This window comes from Lissotriton helveticus, chromosome 7 (genome assembly GCF_964261635.1).
Source record: "Lissotriton helveticus chromosome 7, aLisHel1.1, whole genome shotgun sequence".
Classification (NCBI taxonomy): domain Eukaryota; kingdom Metazoa; phylum Chordata; class Amphibia; order Caudata; family Salamandridae; genus Lissotriton; species Lissotriton helveticus.
This window is the reverse complement of record NC_136068.1, coordinates 562,423,134-562,445,833: the sequence shown is the minus strand read 5'-3', so window position 1 is coordinate 562,445,833 and position 22,700 is coordinate 562,423,134. Positions and strand designations below refer to the sequence as shown.

At 46.8% G+C, this 22,700-nt stretch overlaps 1 protein-coding gene across 1 annotated transcript in view; it reads right to left on the bottom strand.

Annotated features, from left to right (window-relative positions):
* The window catches only part of LOC144768745 (uncharacterized), a 39,211-nt gene that overhangs the window by 6,772 nt on the left and 9,739 nt on the right, over positions 1-22,700 (bottom strand). The window contains exon 2 of the mRNA XM_078652632.1: positions 26-696. Within this exon, the coding sequence (XP_078508758.1) occupies positions 26-452 (427 nt within the window). The 5' untranslated portion in view covers positions 453-696. The remainder of the gene's footprint in view (positions 1-25; positions 697-22,700) is intronic.

Below are 22,700 nucleotides of genomic sequence, written 5' to 3'. Positions count from 1 at the left end.
CATAGAAAGAAAGGAAATAACTGACCTGGCTGTTCCTTTTCTGAAAGTACTACGGCGGCGGTGTCCGTTCCATCTATTTCGTTCATACCAGGAAGTTTCATCGTCTTCACCACTTTCAATTCAACTTTGCTGAGGTTGAGCACCAAGGGGTACTTAGCCTCAAAACCTTTGGAATGCCACTGTGTCAGTGCCTTATTATAATCTTCACGCACTTTCTTGCGCAGGTCATGCCATTTTTTTTTAATGTCAATTAAACGGCGTTTGGTGGTCGATGTAGCATTTATTTTCTGCAGGGTACTTTGCCAGATACCGTTTTTAACAGGGAGGGAAGTACAATGGGACTTTGCACCAAATAATAGTTCATAGTTTGCTACAACCGAGTCAACAAGCAGTTCCAATGAGTGTTGTGAGAACTTAGCCTTTCTTTTTCTACAAGCCATAACACCAGCCATGATTCGAACCAATAAGTATCTCACAGGAAAATGGCCTTCGTTTTCAGCGAATAGCCTTTTTCACAACGGTAACAAATAAGTTGACATCAGAAATGAGCACTGCGTTGGCTACTGCCACATTAATCTTCTGCATGAGGCTGATGCACCTTAGAAGAAACAGCATCTAAATTTAGGACGCATTATTACCCAGTAATGTGCACCGGCCTTTTTCCTTCAGATGTTCGATCAACCATGTGTCAGCATGCTGGAATGTAAACAGTGAGAATTAACATATTTTCTTTTAACCAGAAATGTTACTTATTTCTACAAAAGCTCACAAATACATGGCACTCATAAAGTCATTGGGGGTGGCAGTAATAATAAATCAAATAATAAGACAAAACTAAGTGTTACACTTCCTGTTTATTATGCCATGTGTCATCTGTATGCCATAGTCATTTCTGAAATCCTTTGCTTCCAAGGTTATCTTTTGTGGGACTGCTACCTAAAGTACCTCAGACCATAAATCAACAAAAATGTTTTGCATACATTTTAAAAATATCACTTATTTCCTTTCACTTTTCACATAGAGCAAACTTGTTTTTCTGATTGTGTATACAAAAGCATTACGTTTCATACGTATTACAAGGAACCATATTAATGTAGAGTTTGTACAGTGGGCATTACTCTTCTCTTACACATATTTGAAAAATTGCATACGTGGGTCCTGACGAAGGCAAGTGCCGAAACGCGTTTGTTCTACTTTTTCTTGTGCAATAAACCTAACTAGGTTTAACTTACTGGGAGTGCCAGTGTGTCGACCTTGTTTGGCAGTGGAGCAACAAATACGTAAAGCGGCACGCCGCCGCTTGGACCGGCACCCACTCGGACAGAGTGCGGATTCTAACTGGCAGAACTGGAGCAGCGATATATATATAAGTTGTATACATATTAAGTTGTGTAAATTATTGTTGAGGTTCTCAGAAGTGTTGAGCATGTTTAGCACTGGTCAGAGGTGATGTAAGTCAAGGTACAAGATGCAAGCACAGGTTGGTCTTGATGGAGACTGATGCATACTTGCCAGACTGTGAATTCCAAGAAATTAGGTAGGTTGGCAGAAAATACATAGAGGCACTAAAAAGGTACATCAGAGTAACTGATACATGCTTATCTGAATTTAGGCATTTATACTTTGTTGCTCTCCTCATAGAAATGTATACATTGGTGCAACACTAGCCGGGTGACAAAGTTCAGTGGGGGGCATCCATGGGTGTTGGGGCTCTGCCCTTCCTTTTTTAAGATGTAACCTCTCTTTGCACACAAACAAATAATGCTGATACAGGTACCCTCACTTTGAAAAAAGGTCAGGCAGTGTGAACGAGCTGCAGACAGGCGTTTCTCAACCCACGTCTAACTGTGCCGGTCAGATTTTGCAGGCTGACAATGTTACAGTCTTCAAAGCCCTAGATTGACACCCTGAAGCGCCACCCTTTTGACGATGCATTGCAGACTCAGTTAAAATCAGTCTCGAGCACTCCTGACTTAAGCCGTGCAGTGCCAAGGGCCGAATTAGGAGGGAGCGCTATTTGCTGTAGCGTAATAACGCAGATTTATGGAATGAGCGTAACCATGCATTTAGTGCTATTTTTGTAGCTCAATATGTACCAATAGATGCAAAAAAGCGTTTTTGCTTCAAATCATATCATTTTGCCCAATCCTACACTGGATGTCCATCACTAGGGAAGCCTGCCTCACTCGCCCCACACGCTCCAATCTCATCACAGGGTGGGGGATCAGTAAGATTCCCCCTACCCTTCTCTGTGACAATTGAGGAAAGGAGGGTTTAATTAAACAACTGAATGCGCAGCTGCAGGAAACTCAAAGCCTTTGCAAAGCATTAGGACGTCATGTGAACGGACTTCAGTCACAGTCACAGGCTCAGCTCCAAGATCCATGGTTATATTGTGGAGCATTTAGTTACCCATACCAGCACTGGAGAGAGTCTGCCATCAGAGACAGATGGAGAAGACCCAGGGAGCAGTAGACTGTCCTGCCTTGTCTGCAAATACTTAGGGTGGTTGTTCTATATTCCATGTACGCTTCACTACTTTTTAAAATGAAAAACAAAACAAAATGAAAATGACAGCTTTGCTCTGAGATTTCCCTTGGCTGTCTCAGATCAACACTATCATTTTCGCAGCATTTATCAGTTAATTTTCCATATTGAAAAAGTTGAGTACTTGCAGACAATATTTATCCTGGACATCTATCGGACAATGAAATTATAGTATCAGAACACAATCTTTTTGTCTGTGCTCACTTCGTACACAAGCATGAAGTGGATCCCCTTGAAAACTTTCAGGGAGCACTAATGAGGTACACAATCAGGGCTGGTCTAACTTCAAGGCCACAGCACACAGTTCTCCAGATCTTGGCTCAAAGCACTGAGGTGGGCACACTTAAAAGATTTTACTGAACTTTAGCAGTAGCTGGGGGGTGAGATTGAACAGCTGTACCCACTTCTTCTGGTGGCAGGTTGTTGGACCTGGCTATTTTTGCAGGGTTATCTCCAAACCTTTTGCCTACCTCCTGTATTTTTCTAACCCTCTTTTTGGTGGCTTTAGGACTCTGTGCCCTATACCACTGCTGATCAGTGCAAAACTGTACATCCTCTCCTTTAACCATGGTATGATTGGTTTACACATATTTGGCAATTGTAATTAACTTGAAAGTCCCTTACAGTGGTATCATATATACCCAGGGCATGTAAATTAAATGCTACGGGTGGGCCTGCAGCGCTGCTTACGCCACTCACAGGAGTAGCCTTTCAAACCCGTCTCATTCCTACCACTGCAGAGCCTGCATGCACAGTTTACTGCCACATTGACATGACATTTACAGTTACTTGCTAAGTCTGAAACTCCCCTTTTACTACACATAGGTCACCCATAAGGTAGTCCCTACATAGCCCAATGGGCTGGGTGCTGTGTAGGTAAAAGGTAGTACATGTGCCTTTATTGTGTGGCATGTCCTGGTAGTGACAACCAGCCTATTTGGTTTCTCACTGCTGTGAGGCCTAGTCTCATAGGCTGGCATTGGGAATTCCCCTATAGGTACTTAAGTGGTATTTCCTGAGATGAACGGAGTAGCGTCACCATGTTTGGTATGTCTGGAATAGTGTTGATATATCCTGCGTATTGGTGTAGGTGGATCTGTAATTATTATTTTAGAAAAAGCAATTTTAGAAAGTGGTATTTCCATTTTCAAATTTTCTTATACATCTCGTATACATAAAGAATGCAGAGTGGTACAATTTCAAATATCAAGTCACATAGCAATCGTCACATATATAGAGTCTCATATAATGTAGCTCAATCACTTGGCAACCTAAGTGTACCTAATAGCAAATGTGGATTGCGTCAGACCCATCAGTCCACCCGATTCCCCCCAACCCGCAAGGACCATCCACACCCAGACCTACACAAAAGAAAAAGGAAAGCAACCAAAAGGAAAAAAGAGCATTAAACATACCGAGCACTTATATGGTATTTCCATCAGTGCACATATAGGGAAGTTTTGGAACATAAAGACAGTGAGATAGCAGCACATTGATCCTACCCCCTGTGGCACTATTCCACTTTCAACCAGAGAGGCAGATTTCTGGCGTTCACGTTCAATGTATGCCTTGTACGGGCCCCATATGTCCTTTGGGCGCGATGCACTTGGCATTAGGGAAGAATCTAGATCACAGTTAACGTTGCAATAGGACAAGCTGAGCAACCATCTCTGAAAGGTAGGTACAGTACAGTTTGCCCCACAGCAGCGCTATTTCCCGTTTGGCCAGTAATAGCTCTAAAGCTGCAAATCTCCTAACTTTTTGGGGGAAATTAACTGTATAGCCCAGGAGCGCAATATCTGGTGTGAGAATATATCTCCTAGTGTGTCATGTATTTGTTCCCAATATGTCTGTAGTTTGGGGCATGTCCACGTAAGGCGGGCAAAGTCAGTGTGTGGAGCGGAACATTTCAAGCAGTGATGGGGTCTGGAGGGATCAATCCTGTGCGCCATGGCCGGAGTGTGATATAAGCGACGGAGAAATTTGAAGTGAATAAGCTTGTGCCTGCTGTTGAGGGAGACTTCTCTGGTTACCTTGCAGCGCTTTTCCCATTGATCGTCTGTAATGGGACGATCTAGATCTTGTTCCCATGAAGTGCGTATTTTAACATCAGTCACCGGTCGCAGACTAGAACATGATCTATACATTTTGGAAATGAGGTCGGCGCCAGTGTCGCTCTCAATAATCAATGTGAAAGGGGTCATAGGTGCGGGTGCAATCAGATAAGTGGGTAGCGCTGCTCTCAATGCTGAACGGACGCGTTGCAATATAAAGGTATCCATGACAGATCTGTCTTGGAACCGGGCTTCCTCTGCCACTGAGAAGATATGATCCTCAGGATATAAATCCCTTACCTTTGTGATGTTGTATTTAATGTGCGCTGTACCAGTATTTCCTCTGTGATGGGGAGCCATAGAGGATTTGGAAGTGGTAGAGCCGGAGAATATAGAGTGTTAAGTCCTAGGAAGTCTCCGCAACCTGTCCCATGCCCAGCTATTAGTGGAGACAGTTTGTATGTCGCGCAGGACTCTGGGGATGCCCTTTGGTAACATCGTGGATAACTTCCGAGGAAGTACAAAATCAGCCTCCGGTCGCAAGAATGGAATACGAGCATCTGGGTGAATTCACGCAAATGCATAACTACATTGAACCACTAAGTAATAGAGATAAGGATCAGGCACCCCGTAGCCCCCTGTGTCACTCGGAAGAGTAAAGATCTGCCAACGGACACAAGGCCTCTTCCCCCCCAGATTAGTAAGAGGGATGGGGATGTTATTAAATAAATACAAAGATTTCGGGAGAACTATCATTTTAAGTATAGCAACCCGGCCAGCCATCGACAACGGAAATAGCAGCCAACGTTCCACCTATGTCTCCAACCTGTGCAATGCCTGCCCATAATTTAAGCTGATAATACTAGCAGCGTCTAGGTGCACGTAAATGCCAAGTTATTTGACAGAGTCGCTGCACCATTCCAAAGTAAATTCACAGTCCCAAGGGGTCATGCTTTCTGTTAATGGGAAAATTACAGATTTGTGCCAGTTAATGCCTAGTCCTGAAAAGCAGCCAAACCAAAGTATTTCCCTTATGATTGGTTCAAGGTGGTCCTGTGGGTGGCGCACATAGAGAATGGTGTTGTCTGCATAGAGTGCGACTAATAAAGGCCCTATTTTAAATTGTAGACCCTGGTGGAAGTGTTGCTCTTGAAAATGTCTTATCAGCGGGTTCATGGCTAATAATAATAGGGGGGAGAGAGGACATACCTGTCGCGTGCCGCGTGTCAAAGAAAATGGATGTGAGACCGTGCCATTAATACGGAGTCTAGCCGTTTGGTTGGTATACAACAGAGCGGTGGTGCCACGAATCCCATTTGCATCCCCATGCGGCGCCTCACCGAGAAAAAGAAGGCCACTCTAGAGAATCAAGTGCCTTCTCAGCGTCTAATAAGACAGCCGCAGCAGGTACTTTTGGATCAATTCTGTGAAGGACAGTGAAGAGAATCCAAAGATTGAGAGAAGTGGAACGGTGTGGGAGAAAGTGGTATTTCTCTGTGCTTATAAATCTATGTGCTTTGCAGCACAACTCCAATTTACGTCTGGGCCTGGTTGACGGGTACACTGTGTGCATACTTTCCAGACAGCCATCATACAGGGAGCGTTGGGTGTAACAAGGTTGTATGCATTCAGCCGAAAACTGAATGGCCTTGCTGGACTGGCAGAGAGGGAGGCGAGCGCACCTACATTTGTATAGGCTGTTTCCTGACCTCACACAACTGGCTTATTTACCCCCAACTGTACGTCTGGAGCCAAGGCTCAGTTGAAAGAGGGTTTTGTGCACTTCTAAGGTTTATATTGCACGCTCTTCGGTGTTCCTGAATGCGAGATTTAAGTTGGCATGTTGTACTGCCTACATATATCTTACTGCAGACACAGATGATAACATACACATAAAAGGTGGATTGACAGTTTATAAACAGACAAATGTCATAACTCTTTTCAGTGTTGTACAAGACATTTTTTTATTTTATTCACGCCCAGATGACACACATACATTCACCACAGGTCTAAAAACCCATGGGCCGTCTTAGCCAGGAACCAGTCCTTTACCGTGGATAGGGTGTAGCTTGGATAGAGAAATTCCCTGATGGTCCTACTTCTCTTGTATGTTATGGAGGGTTTATTGGAAATCACTAACCCCCGAAACCCTTTCAACAGCGAACAATGTTTGTTTAAAATCTCGAAGACTTCATGTTCAGTTTAGAGTGTGTTGTAATGAAGGACAACAGATCCTTAATTTCTCACTTTAGTTTAACCTTCAGGCTACTACTTCTACTTACTCCTTTGACCTTTGATGACTGCCCTTTCCAGATTGGCTGTCTCATACCACTTGAATTTCAACTTGTTCATGGTCTGATTTACATGCTGTATCCTTTCTAAAGATGGTACTCTGTAGCTTTCTGCCTGCTGTGTAAAGCTCCACATCTAGGAATTTTATCCAAGTTTATGACATGTTAAGTGTGAACGTTACATTGAATAGATTGTTATTCAGGTAATCAAAATAAGTTCTCATCTGACTTTCCATTCCTGTCCATACAATAATCACATCGTCAATGTAAATTCCCCAGTAGAAAACTTTCTTGGTCCATTCTGCTGCTGGTTGAGCCCAGGCATAAGTTTGCTCTACCCAGCTCATAGACCTATTCTCATACGATGGTGCAAATTTCGAACCCATGGCCATGCCTTGGAGTATCTGAAACCATTCTTTGTTATATAGAAAAACATAGTTGGTCAAAATTAAACCAACCATAACGAGCAACATGTTATTATGTGCAAAGTACTTGGCTTTCTGTGTTCTATAATGGGGTTACCATGCAAGGACTGTCTTTGCTGTGCTTGTTTTGCTTAAGGTCTGCATGATTTTAATTTCTTGTTGTTTTTCTCCCCTTGCGTAATGTTAGTTGGAATGATTCACCATGAAACCTTGGATTCATGCGTCACCGATATCACAACAATTATGATTTTTGGAGGAACATACTAACTGAAGTCCACATAGAATTCTGTTATAAGGAACTACTTTTGCATGCCTGTAAGTGAGGGCACTTTAAAGTAAATGAGTTTGGGTTTGACATCTATGTGGGTGGAGTACTTGCATCCGGAATTTGCACCTTTGGGCACTTGAGACTGCAGGGCGAACAGTTTTGACTGTGGTATAGACTCTATATGACCATTCTTGTAAGTTATGACCTTTATTTTTACATTATAATGGACCCTTGTGTTCTTGATTGTGCGTTGTGAATTTTGGCAGGCACTAGTGGATGGATGAAGCTGGTAGGACCCTACATTGTAGGTTTTAGTAGGAGATTGTCGTCAAACTGTACTAGCAAATGAGAGGCAGGATGCACGCCTCTTATGTTTTGTCCAGCTTGTTGTTTCTCTTTCTCTTTAGGAATGGTGTTTTAGGGGCGATTTTGTCTTCATTTTGTACCTTCTTGCACTCTTTCATTAATTATTTGGGCATGTAGGTTTTACCTTACACTGACAGGATAACGAGTACTATTTCAGGGACTGCATAATATGCACTCATTGTAATATTTGACCATTGCCTGGTTGGCAAAGTCAGTGTTGGTTCATATTGTGATGGTCTCTAACAATATAAACTATATATTTTCATATAATCTGTGTCGAGTCTCTTTTGTGGTGCATTTCTTGTGTTTAACACATTGCCTCTGGGATAAGCCGGAATGCTATTGCAAAGCTACCAAGGGGATGAGCAAGGGTTATCTTTGGTGTGTGATCTACCTGTCCTGACTAGAGTGGTGGGTTCTACATGGCTTAGGGGCATACCCTAGCCAATCAGAAACCACATTTCTAACATAAGTGTTTTCACAGGCGACGTCCATGCATCAAGATGAGTTCAAGTTCACTGCACACCGTAAGACAAATCATTAGAATCGCACTGACAGAAAACGAATATACGGTCATATTGCAGCACGACCATGTATGCGCCAGAACCAAATAAATCTTGTATAAACAGCCTAATTGTTCCAAAAAGTGTATTCAATTTGTCTGGGCCGGCCCATTGCTACAGCCTTCTCAATGAGTTTGAGTTCTCACAGTCTTGTGGCCACTGGTATTCAGTCATTTTAAAGTGCTCTAAGGCAAGTATATAATGCGGGTTTAGTGTATTGATATATAAACTGATTCCTAATCCTCTTCCCCTGCCACCAAATATTTAGGTCCGTGAGCCTGTACCTCTTCAAGCACCCAGGTGATTTTAGTAGCATTTACATAACCTTTTATATCACTTCGTGCCACACTGCAGCCGTTTCTAACAGGCACATGCATCAAAGCTTTTTGCGATTGCAAACGGTGCGATTCGCAAAAATCGGCCGCTTGCGTTAGCAAAAATAGCTTTTGCAATGCATGAAACAACTTGCCACTTGCAATTTAAGGAATCGCAAATTGTGGTTCCTTAAAGGCAATATACCTTTAAAAATAGTGATTTCGCTATTTGGGCCCGCTATTTACCGTGGAATCATACCACATGGTAAATAGCGAAAACTTTGAAAAATGCACTAAAGTGTATTTTTCAAAGTTGTGGGTTACACACACACACACACACACACACACGTCCTAGGGACATGTGTGTGCGCAACATATGTGCATGGATCAATTTCAGGGGGTGCAACAGGGTGTCTTTTTAACACCCCTGCACCCTTGAAATTGCATGCGCAATTTCGCAAATTGCGCTTGCATTTTCCTATTCATTCCTATGGGCCAGTAGGCCCATAGGAATGAATGGGAAGCCATTCATTATTTGCGACTCGCAATTTGCGAGTCGCAAATAAGGAGTGTGTAGGAATTGCTATTATTATTATAGCGATTCCTACATGCATAGGATTTTGAGAGACCTTAATTGCGAATCCTTAATAAAGGACTCGCAAAATCCTAGCTTGATGCATTAGTCTTTAAGGGAGTTAAATGACAGCTGTTACTATTACCAATGTAATGGCGCTCAGTCTATCAACTCTGAAAGAACGCAAGGCTGAATCTGCCTTCCTGGGATTTTAACGAGTGATCTTTAGATCAATGTAAATGGCAGCATCCAGTGTTAGTTCACAGAGACCTAATGTCACTCTGTGCTATTTGGTTCCGTGTTGCTTTGCAAAAACTAGTGTTGTATGTAAAATATGACCATTACCTTTTGGGGCTGTAAAACAACACTGACTTTTGCATAAAAAATGAGTCAAATAATTTGCATACATTCTTTACGGCCAAATGCACCCTTACAGAATTGTTGTTATAAACAAGTTCCTTGCTGCAAATTTGCACACAACGCAGGCAGTTTAGGCAGTGATGCCCCAGACTTACTGTTACTATGTGAGGTTTGTTGGTTTAGAGCAAACATTCCCACTTGTCAGTTCTTGCCCACAGAAATAGTTTTGTGGCTCTGCATGAAAGCATTCACTCAGATGAAGACATATTTTATTGTTATGGTGTAATCGCGGACTTGTGTGGCAGTGGATAAATTTATGAGCCTATGAAACTTCCCAGCCTGCCATTCAGACAAGGCATGCTTTCTAATTATTGGATAGATATAGGTGTGTAGGCACAGTGTCTGGGTGTGAAAGATGCATGCAAAGGATTCTGCTTGCGAGAGATGCTGGGAAGTAAGGGAAAAGGAAGAAGTAAAGGGCAAGGGATAGAATTGGTCTGGGTTGAAGCTAAAACATAATTCAGAATGGAAAAGACAGTAAGGAGGAGATATGGGATTAGATGGAAGAAGGAGAAAATGTACTTGAAGATGGCAAGGTAGGTAGGGAAATGTATAGGAAACAGGCGGTAAGGAGAAAGGGGTGGCACGTTGGAGAAAGAAGAGGTGAGACACAGAAGCAGAGCTGGAGGACAGAAAGACAAAGGACTGAAGAAAGATGGTGAGAAGTGAAGAAGGCGCGATAATGCGACTGAAGAAAAGATGGTGAGAGAGAGGGAAGCAGCATAAACAGCTGTAGAATATCTGGCAGACTGTAACAGAATTTCCTTTAAAACCAATAATTGTTTAGACAATTTTAATTGTAATATTTTGTACAATACACCAGTTTGGCCTCCATTTTGTTACGTTTTTTTGGGTTGAGAACCCCTAAACCCTGCAGAGTCTTGCTTCATTAGCTCAGTGACATTCAGATCTGGGATTTATGCCTCACCAACTTCCTATTTCACCAGCCACCACTGCTCGAGTACACTTTTTGAAAAATGTATTATATTGAGTTTCAAAAAAATAAAACGGACAACAACGAGACTCCGCGCTGCATCATCACATTGTACAGTACTCTCATATTCAGCATATAACCATCAGCATCATTCATTGAAGTTACAAAAGACCAATGAACAACTTCAAACATATGGGTCCCATTAGCTGGCTTAATCATTTTAGGTGGATGGCCGATGACCCAGCACATTAAGATGAGCAACCACAGAAAAACAAGAGCAGCCTTTGCAAAGAAATAAGTGAGGGTGTCCCTTCGTCACATACAATCTACCCTCATGCTTATGAGGATGAACCATGAATGCCATTAGCAGATGTGTACTGGTGAGTGTTATACAATTCCCACAAGTTTTTGGGCCTGTTACGTGGAGGAAGAAGCTCGCTAAAGATCTCTGTCTGCATGGAGCAGTATGTCATGTCATTCTTCCATTGTGCGAGCTTGGGGAGAGAGCCGCAAAACCTGTTAACAGCAACCTTACGCCTGGCCATCAGCATGTCTACCAGCCTACGAACCCCCTTTGGAATTAGCTTGGAGTAACAGAACAGTGCCAGCGCCGGGTCCGGATCAAGGGAGAGCTTCATGATCAGGCCCACTTTCTTGAAGACCAATACCCAGAAGGCTGCGATGGAGGAAGTCCGTCAACTCTGCCTTACATCGATCACAAGACGCACTCTCCCGTAAACCGTACCTGTGTAGCCTCTCCGGTGTGTAGTATACCCTATTTAGATATTTAAAGTGTACCAGGCGGTTTCGGCTATTAAGTGAGATCCGCTTCGTGCTGGAGCAACAATAGGACCACATACTGTCCGCGATTTCTATGTTCAAGTTCCTTTGCCATTCTAAGCGTGCTTTGGTGTATTGGTTAGCTCTATATGACATGGATAAGTTGTAAATGGTCGCAACTATGCGCTTCAGGGATTTCACCCTTACAGTGACGTCAAGGCTACTAGTTCAGGTGGTTCTAAGTAGTTGTCCCCTAATAGTGCGTGCCGTGTTCTGTGAAATTGGAATCTCGTCAACATGGTAAGTTCAGATTTATCAGTATCGAAGTCCTCCCACTTTTTAGCAACTCCACCGTCAAACAACTCCCCCACCTCACGTATACCCAATGCTTGAAGAGCTTGTGTAACCCCTTTCTCTTTGCAGGGGGGCAATCATATACACCAGCCTAATAAAGCTGATGGGGAATATAGTAGTGCGCCAGCCTGTAATTGCAATAAATGGTGCCAGGCATGCGTTGTGTCATTTACAGAATCTAATATACAAGTCCTACAATCTGCAGCCTGGAACAACAGAGCAGGGAGTGGGGGCAGGGCAGCCACCATGCATCTAATAGTATCCATGTGAACACTGTGCAGCCCAATAATATAAATCAAAATCCGGCGCACCTAGCCCCCCCCCCATGTAATATGGAAGTACTAGAATCTTCCACTTCACAGGTGGCTGCTTACATGCCCACGCTAATTGAACCTATCAATGAGATGAGACGGTCAAAAAAGGCTCATGGCAGCACCATGGGAATATTAATAAATAAAAACAGAAGCCGCGGCAGCACCATCATTTTCATGATGGATAATCTGCCAATAAGGGATAGCGGCAGCTTTATCCACTTCTCAACATCGTCTTCCAGCTTACTAAAGGTTGTCCCATAATTTTCTTTAAATACCGTGTCAGAGTCCGAGTGTATTTTAATTCACAAATATCTGACAGCGTCTGTGGTCCATTGCAGAGGATAGTCAAGCTCAAAACAAGGGGTATTTGGTGTGAGAGGAAAGATGATAGACTTTGACCAATTGACGCGCAATCCCGAAAGCCCACCAAATCGCACCATCTCCAGAAGAACAGCCGATAGATTAGATTCCGGGTATCTGATGTATAGGAGTGTATCATCAGCGTACATGGATACTATAATTTTGTAGCACGGGAAACGTATACCACGATTTTGATGGTATTCCCTCAACGCACAGGCCAAGGGTTCTGCCACTAAAGCCTAAAGCAATGAGGATAATGGGCAGCCCTGCCTCATCCCTCGGGTTATGCGAATGGAGTCCGTCACTATATTACCTATTTTTATACGGGTAGTGGGTTTGCTGTAAAGGGTACCAACCAGTTGCAAAAAGACTGAGCTCACACCCATCCTAGTTAAAACGTGCTTCATGAACGGCCACTCTACAGAATCAAATGCCTTCTCTATATCTATGAAGACCACCACAGCGGGCGTTTACGGCTTGATATGTTGCAAGGCACCAAATACCGTGCGTAGACTATAAGTTACATTTCTGCCAGGGACAAACCCTGCTTCTTCCGGTGCCACTAAGATTAGGACCAGGGGGACCAGCCTGTTTGCGAGGATCTTTGCAAATATCTTTGTGTCCACGTTAAGCAGAGACAAAGGACGATACGATGTACAGTCCTCCGAGGATTTTCCTGGCTTGAGAAGTGCAACTATTACTGCCGGGCTGAAGAGAGGTGTTACCTCGAAACCGGTCCGGTCCTCGGATGCTTGATTCCGTTCTGGGAAGGACATGGCTTTTGTAGTTCGGACTGGACTGTTCCCATGGGGCAACAGGGTCAGAGCTGATTTGCATATCGCCATTGTCTAACCCAGGGTGGTGTGGAGTGCAAAAAAACGATGGATTTGGGCCCAGATCTTTTGACTGGGGGAGTGTGTGACATTGATCCATATTCAGTCCATCACTTGTTGTTTTTGCAATTGCCGCCCTAAGTGCGCTGGGGATGCCCAGACGTGGGTCCCAGGCACTCCACACCACTTGGAGTCAAGCTAGCTGGGCTGAAGAGAGGTGTTACCTCGAAACCGGTCCGGTCCTCGGATGCTTGATTCCGTTCTGGGAAGGACATGGCTTTTGTAGTTCGGACTGGACTGTTCCCATGGGGCAACAGGGTCAGAGCTGATTTGCATATCGCCATTGTCTAACCCAGGGTGGTGTGGAGTGCAAAAAAACGATGGATTTGGGCCCAGATCTTTTGACTGGGGGAGTGTGTGACATTGATCCATATTCAGTCCATCACTTGTTGTTTTTGCAATTGCCGCCCTAAGTGCGCTGGGGATGCCCAGACGTGGGTCCCAGGCACTCCACACCACTTGGAGTCAAGCTAGCCGGGCTGAAGAGAGGTGTTACCTCGAAACCGGTCCGGTCCTCGGATGCTTGATTCCGTTCTGGGAAGGACATGGCTTTTGTAGTTCGGACTGGACTGTTCCCATGGGGCAACAGGGTCAGAGCTGATTTGCATATCGCCATTGTCTAACCCAGGGTGGTGTGGAGTGCAAAAAAACGATGGATTTGGGCCCAGATCTTTTGACTGGGGGAGTGTGTGACATTGATCCATATTCAGTCCATCACTTGTTGTTTTTGCAATTGCCGCCCTAAGTGCGCTGGGGATGCCCAGACGTGGGTCCCAGGCACTCCACACCACTTGGAGTCAAGCTAGCCGGGCTGAAGAGAGGTGTTACCTCGAAACCGGTCCGGTCCTCGGATGCTTGATTCCGTTCTGGGAAGGACATGGCTTTTGTAGTTCGGACTGGACTGTTCCCATGGGGCAACAGGGTCAGAGCTGATTTGCATATCGCCATTGTCTAACCCAGGGTGGTGTGGAGTGCAAAAAAACGATGGATTTGGGCCCAGATCTTTTGACTGGGGGAGTGTGTGACATTGATCCATATTCAGTCCATCACTTGTTGTTTTTGCAATTGCCGCCCTAAGTGCGCTGGGGATGCCCAGACGTGGGTCCCAGGCACTCCACACCACTTGGAGTCAAGCTAGCCGGGCTGAAGAGAGGTGTTACCTCGAAACCGGTCCGGTCCTCGGATGCTTGATTCCGTTCTGGGAAGGACATGGCTTTTGTAGTTCGGACTGGACTGTTCCCATGGGGCAACAGGGTCAGAGCTGATTTGCATATCGCCATTGTCTAACCCAGGGTGGTGTGGAGTGCAAAAAAACGATGGATTTGGGCCCAGATCTTTTGACTGGGGGAGTGTTTGACATTGATCCATATTCAGTCCGTGTTAGACCTGGCACCTTGGCGTGGGTTTCCCTTCCACTTTTTGCTGTTGTGCCTCAAATGTTTTGCTGGTGTCTGCGACTCAGGGCACTGCGCCACGGCCAACCCGTGCCGCAGTGCAAGTGCTCCCTACTGTAAAGTGTACATGTGATTGATGTCCATGATTGGTTCATTGGATTTACTGTTAGTCCCTAGTAAAGTGCACTAGGAGTGCCAGGGCTTGTGAATGCCAATACTGCTAGTGGGCCTGCAGCGCTGGTTGCGCCACCCACAGAAGCAGCCTTAAAATGTGTCTAGGGTCTGCCATTGCAGAACCTGCGTACAGTCTGGTACTGTCACCCTGGCTGGGCAAGTGCACACACTTGCCAGCCCCTAAACCTTCCCTTAAACTTCATATTAGTCACCCCTATGGTAGGCCTGAGGGCAGGGTGCATTGTAAGTATAAGGTAGAACATGCCCTGATGTGTGTGGCATGTTCTAATAGTGAATTACTGCCAAATTCGTTTTTCACTATTGTAAGGCTACCTGTTCCCTTCTAGGCCAGATGGGCTGCTGGAATTATTACACTCTATAATCCCAGCAGGCTCAGGGAACATGGTAGGAATTCGTGTTTAGTATGCCTGGACTCAGAATAATAAAATACTTCTTTTAGTAAAGTTTATTTTAGTATCCTGTGTTTGCAAATGCTACTTTTAGAAAGTTAGCATTTGCTTGCCTAATCATTTCAGCCCGCCTCTGCTTGGATGTGGATCTGACTGTCTGGTGTGTGTGAGTGACAGGGCTGGGAGTTGACAGGTAGTGATTAGCAGGAGGACCCCTTAATGGGTGGTGGGAGTTTCCCCTGAATGATGCATCAGGCTGTGCCCCTGCCACCACAATACTGGCTCCGCCCTCCTGGGGAGCGACTGATGACTCAGCCTGCACCTGGCCCAGGAAGGACCGAAGCTTGTCAACAAAGTACTCAGGCCACTCCTGCCCTCTCAATGCCGGCTCCGCCCCCCTGGGGAGCGGCTGATGTGCCTGCCCTCACACTGAATGCAGAAGTCATAAGTACCCACAACAAGTACTCAGAGACTGGAGCAGTTATGCAGAGGCCCCCCTGGCTTGCTAGAACAAAAGAAACTGGGTATAAAAGAAGGAGCCCTGCTCCTTGTAAATTAGATCCTGTTTGTGCTACAGAAGAAACTCTGCCCGAAGAGAAGGACCTGGAAGGACAAGGAGGAGTGCTGTCTCTGGCCTGTGTCTGGTGCCTTGCTGCCAAAGGAGAGGAAAGAAAAGACTACCAAAGACTTTTGCTTACTGAAACTTTGTGCCAAACTCTGCTGAAAGATCTCCAAGGGCTTGCCTGTGAACTTGCCCCCTGACCAGCGCTCCAGGAACAGTGAGCGCTACCCCCTGACAGAGGAACCGCTGTGGACCGCTGCTTTCCCTCTGCACGCCTATCCAGGAAAAGCGGAGCGCGCTGTGACCATCGCGCTCTTCAGCAACGCTCTGGGTGTGCCCCCGTTCTGAACACCGTGACTGCTGCCTGTCCGGTCCAGAAGCATCGCAAAGATTAGCCCCGCTGATCTGAGCACCGTGACTGACCCCGAGCCGCAGCTCGCAACGTAAAGAAAGGTTGTGCCCGGTGCCTGCTTGCACCCCTCCGTGACTTGTGCCCCTGAACGCGCCGCCGCTGTCCGAGAAACAGCTGCTGCGTGGGGTACAAGAACGCCGCCTGGATTGTTGGTGGTGTGCTCTGTGGATTGCCGCCCCCCTGCGGGTGCCCCTCTGTGGAAACGCCGAGGCTCTCCGTCCCTGTGGCCCGGCCCGCGCCGCAACGCCAACCTCCGAGCTCGAGCCGAGCCGCCGCTCGCTCCAACCCCGGGAGGAAGACACCGCGACGCGGATCACCGCGCTGACCTGCGCTCGGATTGCCTCGATCCTGCTCAAGAAAGACAAAGGTACTGTTGTTGCCCCCGCGGTGCGAGCATCTGGCCTGCCAGCTTGCACCGCCCTCTGATCAGCCAAGTCCTCGGAGCCGCGTGAAGAGCGCTCCCAGGGCCCCCGCCCTCTCCCCCGCCAGTCGCGCACAACCGTGCGTCTCGCTCAGAGAGGCGGACTCGAACCAACCTGCCGCCGCTCCCGCTAGACGCGTGAGCCCGGGCCGGTCGGGCCCAGTCAGCCATCGGAGGTGCACCAAGGCCCCCAGCAGGCAACTCCACCTTTGTTTTTACTGAACTTGAACAGGAAAGCCTCACCCAAGATCGTGTGTGAGGAATAAGAAAGACAAGCTGAGAAAGAACTGTGACATTGATAAAGAGTAACTGGAACCTGCTTTCAAAGTAACCACGACTGTATTTACAAGCCTGCTTGAGATTTATATAAAGAGATATATTTTCACAAATACAGTTTGGTGTCATTGTGTGGTGGGTTGGTTGTGATGGTATAATATTGCAGATGTTTAACCCTACATGCCCCAGAGATTAGCCTAAGACTGCTTAAGCCACACTACCTAGAGGGTAAGCAGAGGTTGTCTTGAAGGTAACCCTCAGCCCTGACGAGGAAGAGAGAGGCCCTGCTTGTCGCCAGTGTCACACTGCGCCAACCAGAGACTCCCCCTTCCTACAGTCCATCACTTGTTGTTTTTGCAATTGCCGCCCTAAGTGCGCTGGGGATGCCCAGACGTGGGTCCCAGGCACTCCACACCACTTGGAGTCAAGCTAGCCGGGCTGAAGAGAGGTGTTACCTCGAAACCGGTCCGGTCCTCGGATGCTTGATTCAGTTCTGGGAAGGACATGGCTTTTGTAGTTCGGACTGGACTGTTCCCATGGGGCAACAGGGTCAGAGCTGATTTGCATATCGCCATTGTCTAACCCAGGGTGGTGTGGAGTGCAAAAAAACGATGGATTTGGGCCCAGATCTTTTGACTGGGGGAGTGTGTGACATTGATCCATATTCAGTCCATCACTTGTTGTTTTTGCAATTGCCGCCCTAAGTGCGCTGGGGATGCCCAGACGTGGGTCCCAGGCACTCCACACCACTTGGAGTCAAGCTAGCCGGGCTGAAGAGAGGTGTTACCTCGAAACCGGTCCGGTCCTCGGATGCTTGATTCCGTTCTGGGAAGGACATGGCTTTTGTAGTTCGGACTGGACTGTTCCCATGGGGCAACAGGGTCAGAGCTGATTTGCATATCGCCATTGTCTAACCCAGGGTGGTGTGGAGTGCAAAAAAACGATGGATTTGGGCCCAGATCTTTTGACTGGGGGAGTGTTTGACATTGATCCATATTCAGTCCATCACTTGTTGTTTTTGCAGCGGACATGGACGGTGGCATGTGTGCCGTAAAGCACATATCATCAAAGAGCGTAGTCAGCTGCGGGAGCAAAAAATCTATGAAATCCCTGTAGAATGCGACGTGAGGCCATCTGATCCCGGAGCGCTACCCACCCTCATGCTAGATAAAGCGAGAAGGATTGCATTCCTCTCTATGGGCCTCATGAAAGATTCCCTGTGTGCGTTAGTGAGCCATGGGAGTTGTATGTATGACAGGTATTCAATGATCTCCTGATCTGTCGCAGTGTTCCTAGAGGCATATAGTTCAGAAAAATATTGCCGAAATCTATCAGCCACATCAGTGAAAAGATCCCCATCAGTGGACCTAACCCACACTGTATTCAAAGTTTCTCTATGTTTCCTAAGTAGTTGCGCTAAAACCGACCCAGGTCGCTCGCTCTCGTTATAAGCCCTGGCAGTGACACATTTACCCAGGTGCTTGATCTCATCGTCAGCCGCCGTGTTGTATTCGCCTAATAACTCTGCAAGCTCCCCCCTATCTGAGCCATCTACGTCCGTCTGCAACCGTTGTTCAAGATTCTTAATTTTCCCCTCCAAGTCCGTAAGACGTTTACGTATGGAGCGGAGGACCCCCGAGTGTTTTGATATAGTGATCCCCCTGTTATAAACTTTGAAGTCCTCCCAGACAACTTGGTAATCATCCACAGAACCCACATTCTTTTTAAAAAAGGTCTCAATAGCCACAGCTAGGTCCTCCTTAAAAACTGAGTCTAATAGAGAATAGGGAGGAAACCGCCATGTGAATGGGGGTATGTATCTGCTAGGTGCGGTCAGTACCAATAAAATCGTCGAATGGTCAGAGTGTGTTCGTGGAAGTACCTGATAAGATTGGATGCGGTCACAAAGTGACCAGGCTGCAAGCCAATAGTCGATCCGGGTATTTAAGTTATGATAAGCAGAATAGTGAGTATAGCCACCAGCATTCAGGAATTTCAAACGCCATACGTTGGCCAAACCAAATCTAATCAGCATGTCTTCAATCTCTCTGGCTGCAGCAGTAATATTCCTCTCCGGCCCTCCTGACCTGTCCAATGCAGGACTCCGAACTAGATTGAAGTCACCCCTCCCCCCCACAGTTGGTGTCCCTCACCATAATTGCCCACCATGTTCGCTAGCGTCGTAAGAAATTCTGGGTTATCAAAATTTGGGCCATATATATTAACAACAAGTAAGTCCATATCCTTCCCACAGCACCTAGAGATTACATATCTACCATCTGAATCAGTAAACAAGGGGCTGACGGTGAGTGCAGACCTAGGGTTGATCCAAGTAATTTCCCCGTGCGCATGTGTGGTGAAGCCAGCTGCATGAATGTTACCCAACAGGCCTCTGCCCCACAGCATAGGGGAATTAAGCGGGAGATGAGTTTCTTGTAGAAGTGCCACATCAATATTGTGTCTCGTAAGGTACGAGAGGACTTTACAGACTTTTCTATGATCGTTCAAACCCCGAACGTTCCATGTCAGCGCTCTAAGTGTGACCGCTGGGAGATCTCGACCACCCCCCTCCACGTGTGTACTAGGGTCAATCATCGTTGCCTTACGTCAGTAAAGCGAATTTTTCTAATATCATGTGTACTGCAGCGTCTGAGTCTCAACAACCCTCCTCCCCCTACCCACACCAAGATCCCCCCCAACCAGGACCTGACAAAACAATACCCCTAGTTCCTCATGAAACAAAACATACATTGCAATGCTGTGAACCAAAACAAAAGAGAACTGTCCCACCCCATAAAAACCAACAATGACATAACCCCAAGTGTGTGTAACATGCGGAGGTTGCCAACGGTGTCTCGTCGTCCAAATGGGCAACAATCTACGGCCTTCCAGATTCCAAAAGCATATTTTATGCATTAACCAAAGGCTCACACACCCGGCCTATGTAATATCCGCGTAACCCAGTGCACAGCCCACTGAATCCCTCCACCAAACACTAAAGGGGCAGGCTGGTTCGATCAGCATACATTAAAGGAAAACATAACTGTGCCATGTGAATGAGTGCAACAAAAACCACCCTGCCCCCACAAAAAGGATTTTAACATCAATAGACTGGTTGCGCAAGGCGCTCCTCCCCCCCATTATGTGAATCTTATCTGTGCATCAAACAGAAAGTTTAGTCCTGTTCCTCCAGGGAGCCGCCAACCGCTCCAGTCAGGGCCTCCCTATCAGGGGTACATCTCCGCTCCTTTGCCCTATCGTTTATGGCTTTTTGCAGCATCTTAGGGTCCGTTAAGATATGCGACCTGCCCTGGCGATTGACACGCAGGCGAGCCGGATACAGCATAGTGTAATCAATGTTTTGATCTCTCAGCTGCTTCTTGAGTGATACAAACTGGCGACGTGCTTCCTGCACCTTCACTGTAAAATCTGGGAAGATGGCAAGTGTAGACCCCTTGTAGTGCAAAGTCTGTTTCTCCCTTGCGATTCTTAACGCTGCGTCTCTATCTCGATAATGAAGTAGCTTTGCTCTTATGGGCCTCGGAGGAACTCCAGGTGCTGGGCGCAGGCCCAATGAGCGTTGTGCTCGTTCGACCACAAACATGGGCAAGAAGACGTCCGAGCCGAGCAGCGTGATCAATAGTTTCTCTATGAACTGCTCCATATTGCCAGTAGAGGTCGATTCCGGCAGGCCAATAATTCGCAGGTTACTTCTCAGAGACCTCGCCTTCAAGTCCTCTGTCTTGTCCAGCAACACCTGGAGCGCTCGACCCATATGTTTGTGGCCGGTGTCCTTGTCAGTCTGTGCCTCCCCTACCTCTGTGATGTGCCGCTCCGCTATGTCAAGGCGTTCAGCCTGCCTGTCCAGCCTTTCAGATATCCGGTCCATGCGGTAAGAAAGGGAGTCAATCTTCGTCCCCAATACCGTTAGCGAGTTTTGCAGTCCTTTTTCCATTGAGACCAGCATGGACTTAAGATCAACCTCATGTGACTCACATTCTCGCTCTTCGTCCTGCTCTTCTTCTCTGGCCGTCCGAAACCACTCTCTGGGTTTGCGTTGTTCAAAACACAGCTTCTGTTGCGTTTTGTCAGTCCTGCCCATTGCAGCACGCCACAGTAGGACCTTTCAGGATCGGAAGGAGCAGCACCACAACAACTAGGAATTAAGCAATGCGGATCAGTTAGGCCAAGCAAAGTGGGGCAGCAAACGATCACAGTTTGTTGTCCTCTACACCAGGGCGGCAGTCCAGCACACCAAACAGAGCAAAGGACACACAGCTGGCAAGTTCGGGGTGTCTCTGCAGCACCCGGCCCTACCATTCCACAGAGGGGCCTGTATAAATCAGTGTACCACCTGTAAATGAAAAGGGGGGGGCTCCCAGTCAACCAGGGCAGAGGGCACCGATTCCAAAGACTTTGATTTGTAGCATGTGCCCAAAATGAGCGATAGTGGCTTCCGCAGCAGAGGGAGGGGGGGGGGCACCGTTGCGGCCGCAGGACCAGGTGACCAGCGCGATAAGCAGGCAACAGCAGGTGGTTGTAAATCCAGGCGGCGCTGTGCAGGTTGTGTCTCAGCGTGTGAGGTGGAGGGAAATATTAAAGATGAGGCGCTCCCCCCTATCAGCAGCTCTTTGCAGGACACAGCAACAAAAATTAAGCAATCCGGATCTCAACGCTGGAGCGCCAAAAACCTAAGGGCATGCTCGCCTCGCTGAGAGCACCTCTGCTCCAGTCCGAATTCCCCCACGAGCCCCCGCCGCAGAGCACCAATCCACAGCAATGTCCCGCAGAACGGGTGCTCCGCCAGCCCTCCGCCGCGCAAAGCAAGCTGGGGCTGGGCGTCACGCACCGCTGGCGTCCACACTCGTATAACGGCAGCTTCAAATGGAGCTATTTGAAGTCAGGGGGCTCCGGCAGGGACGTACAGGCACAGTCGCCCAGCTCAGAAGTGCTTCCGGTCGGCCTGCGGGCAAAATTTAATCCGGGGATTAGCGGCATAGTGCGCCCGCTGCTTGAGCTCATGCAGCATTCATCGGGCACAGTTTCTCTTCGCTGCTGGATTATCCCATTGGGAAGCGGCGCTACTCAGATGTGCAGGCAATCGGTTTGCGGGGATGTGGCCCCGGGCAAACGCAGGATTCTAGTAGGATAGTTTATTTGAAATGCAGAGCTCCTCGCTCAGGCGGCCATCTTCGACGCCGGCAAGCTCCGCCCCCCACTCTTGAGTACACTTACAAGTATTTTTCTGGGCGCAAAGGTGTCCAAATAGATACATAATGAAAATTACGGTTTAACGGTATTTACTTTAATAAGGAAAACTGTACAAAGACTAAAAGCATAATCATGAGGGTAAGGCATAATCATGAGGGTAAGTGAGCATGAGAGGGCAGTTATGGCACAGTCAGCACAGATAGGAAAAGAAGTGTGCATATGTCTGATGTCTATAAAAAGAGCTTGCTCTTGTACACCTGGTTCAGTCGCTGCTTTTAACCATACCATACTGGACCATTTGCTAACAAGTTCTCTGTTATTTGATGGATGGAGAAAATTAAGTTGACGTGAGAATAAATTTAATATTGCAGTGGCATTACAGA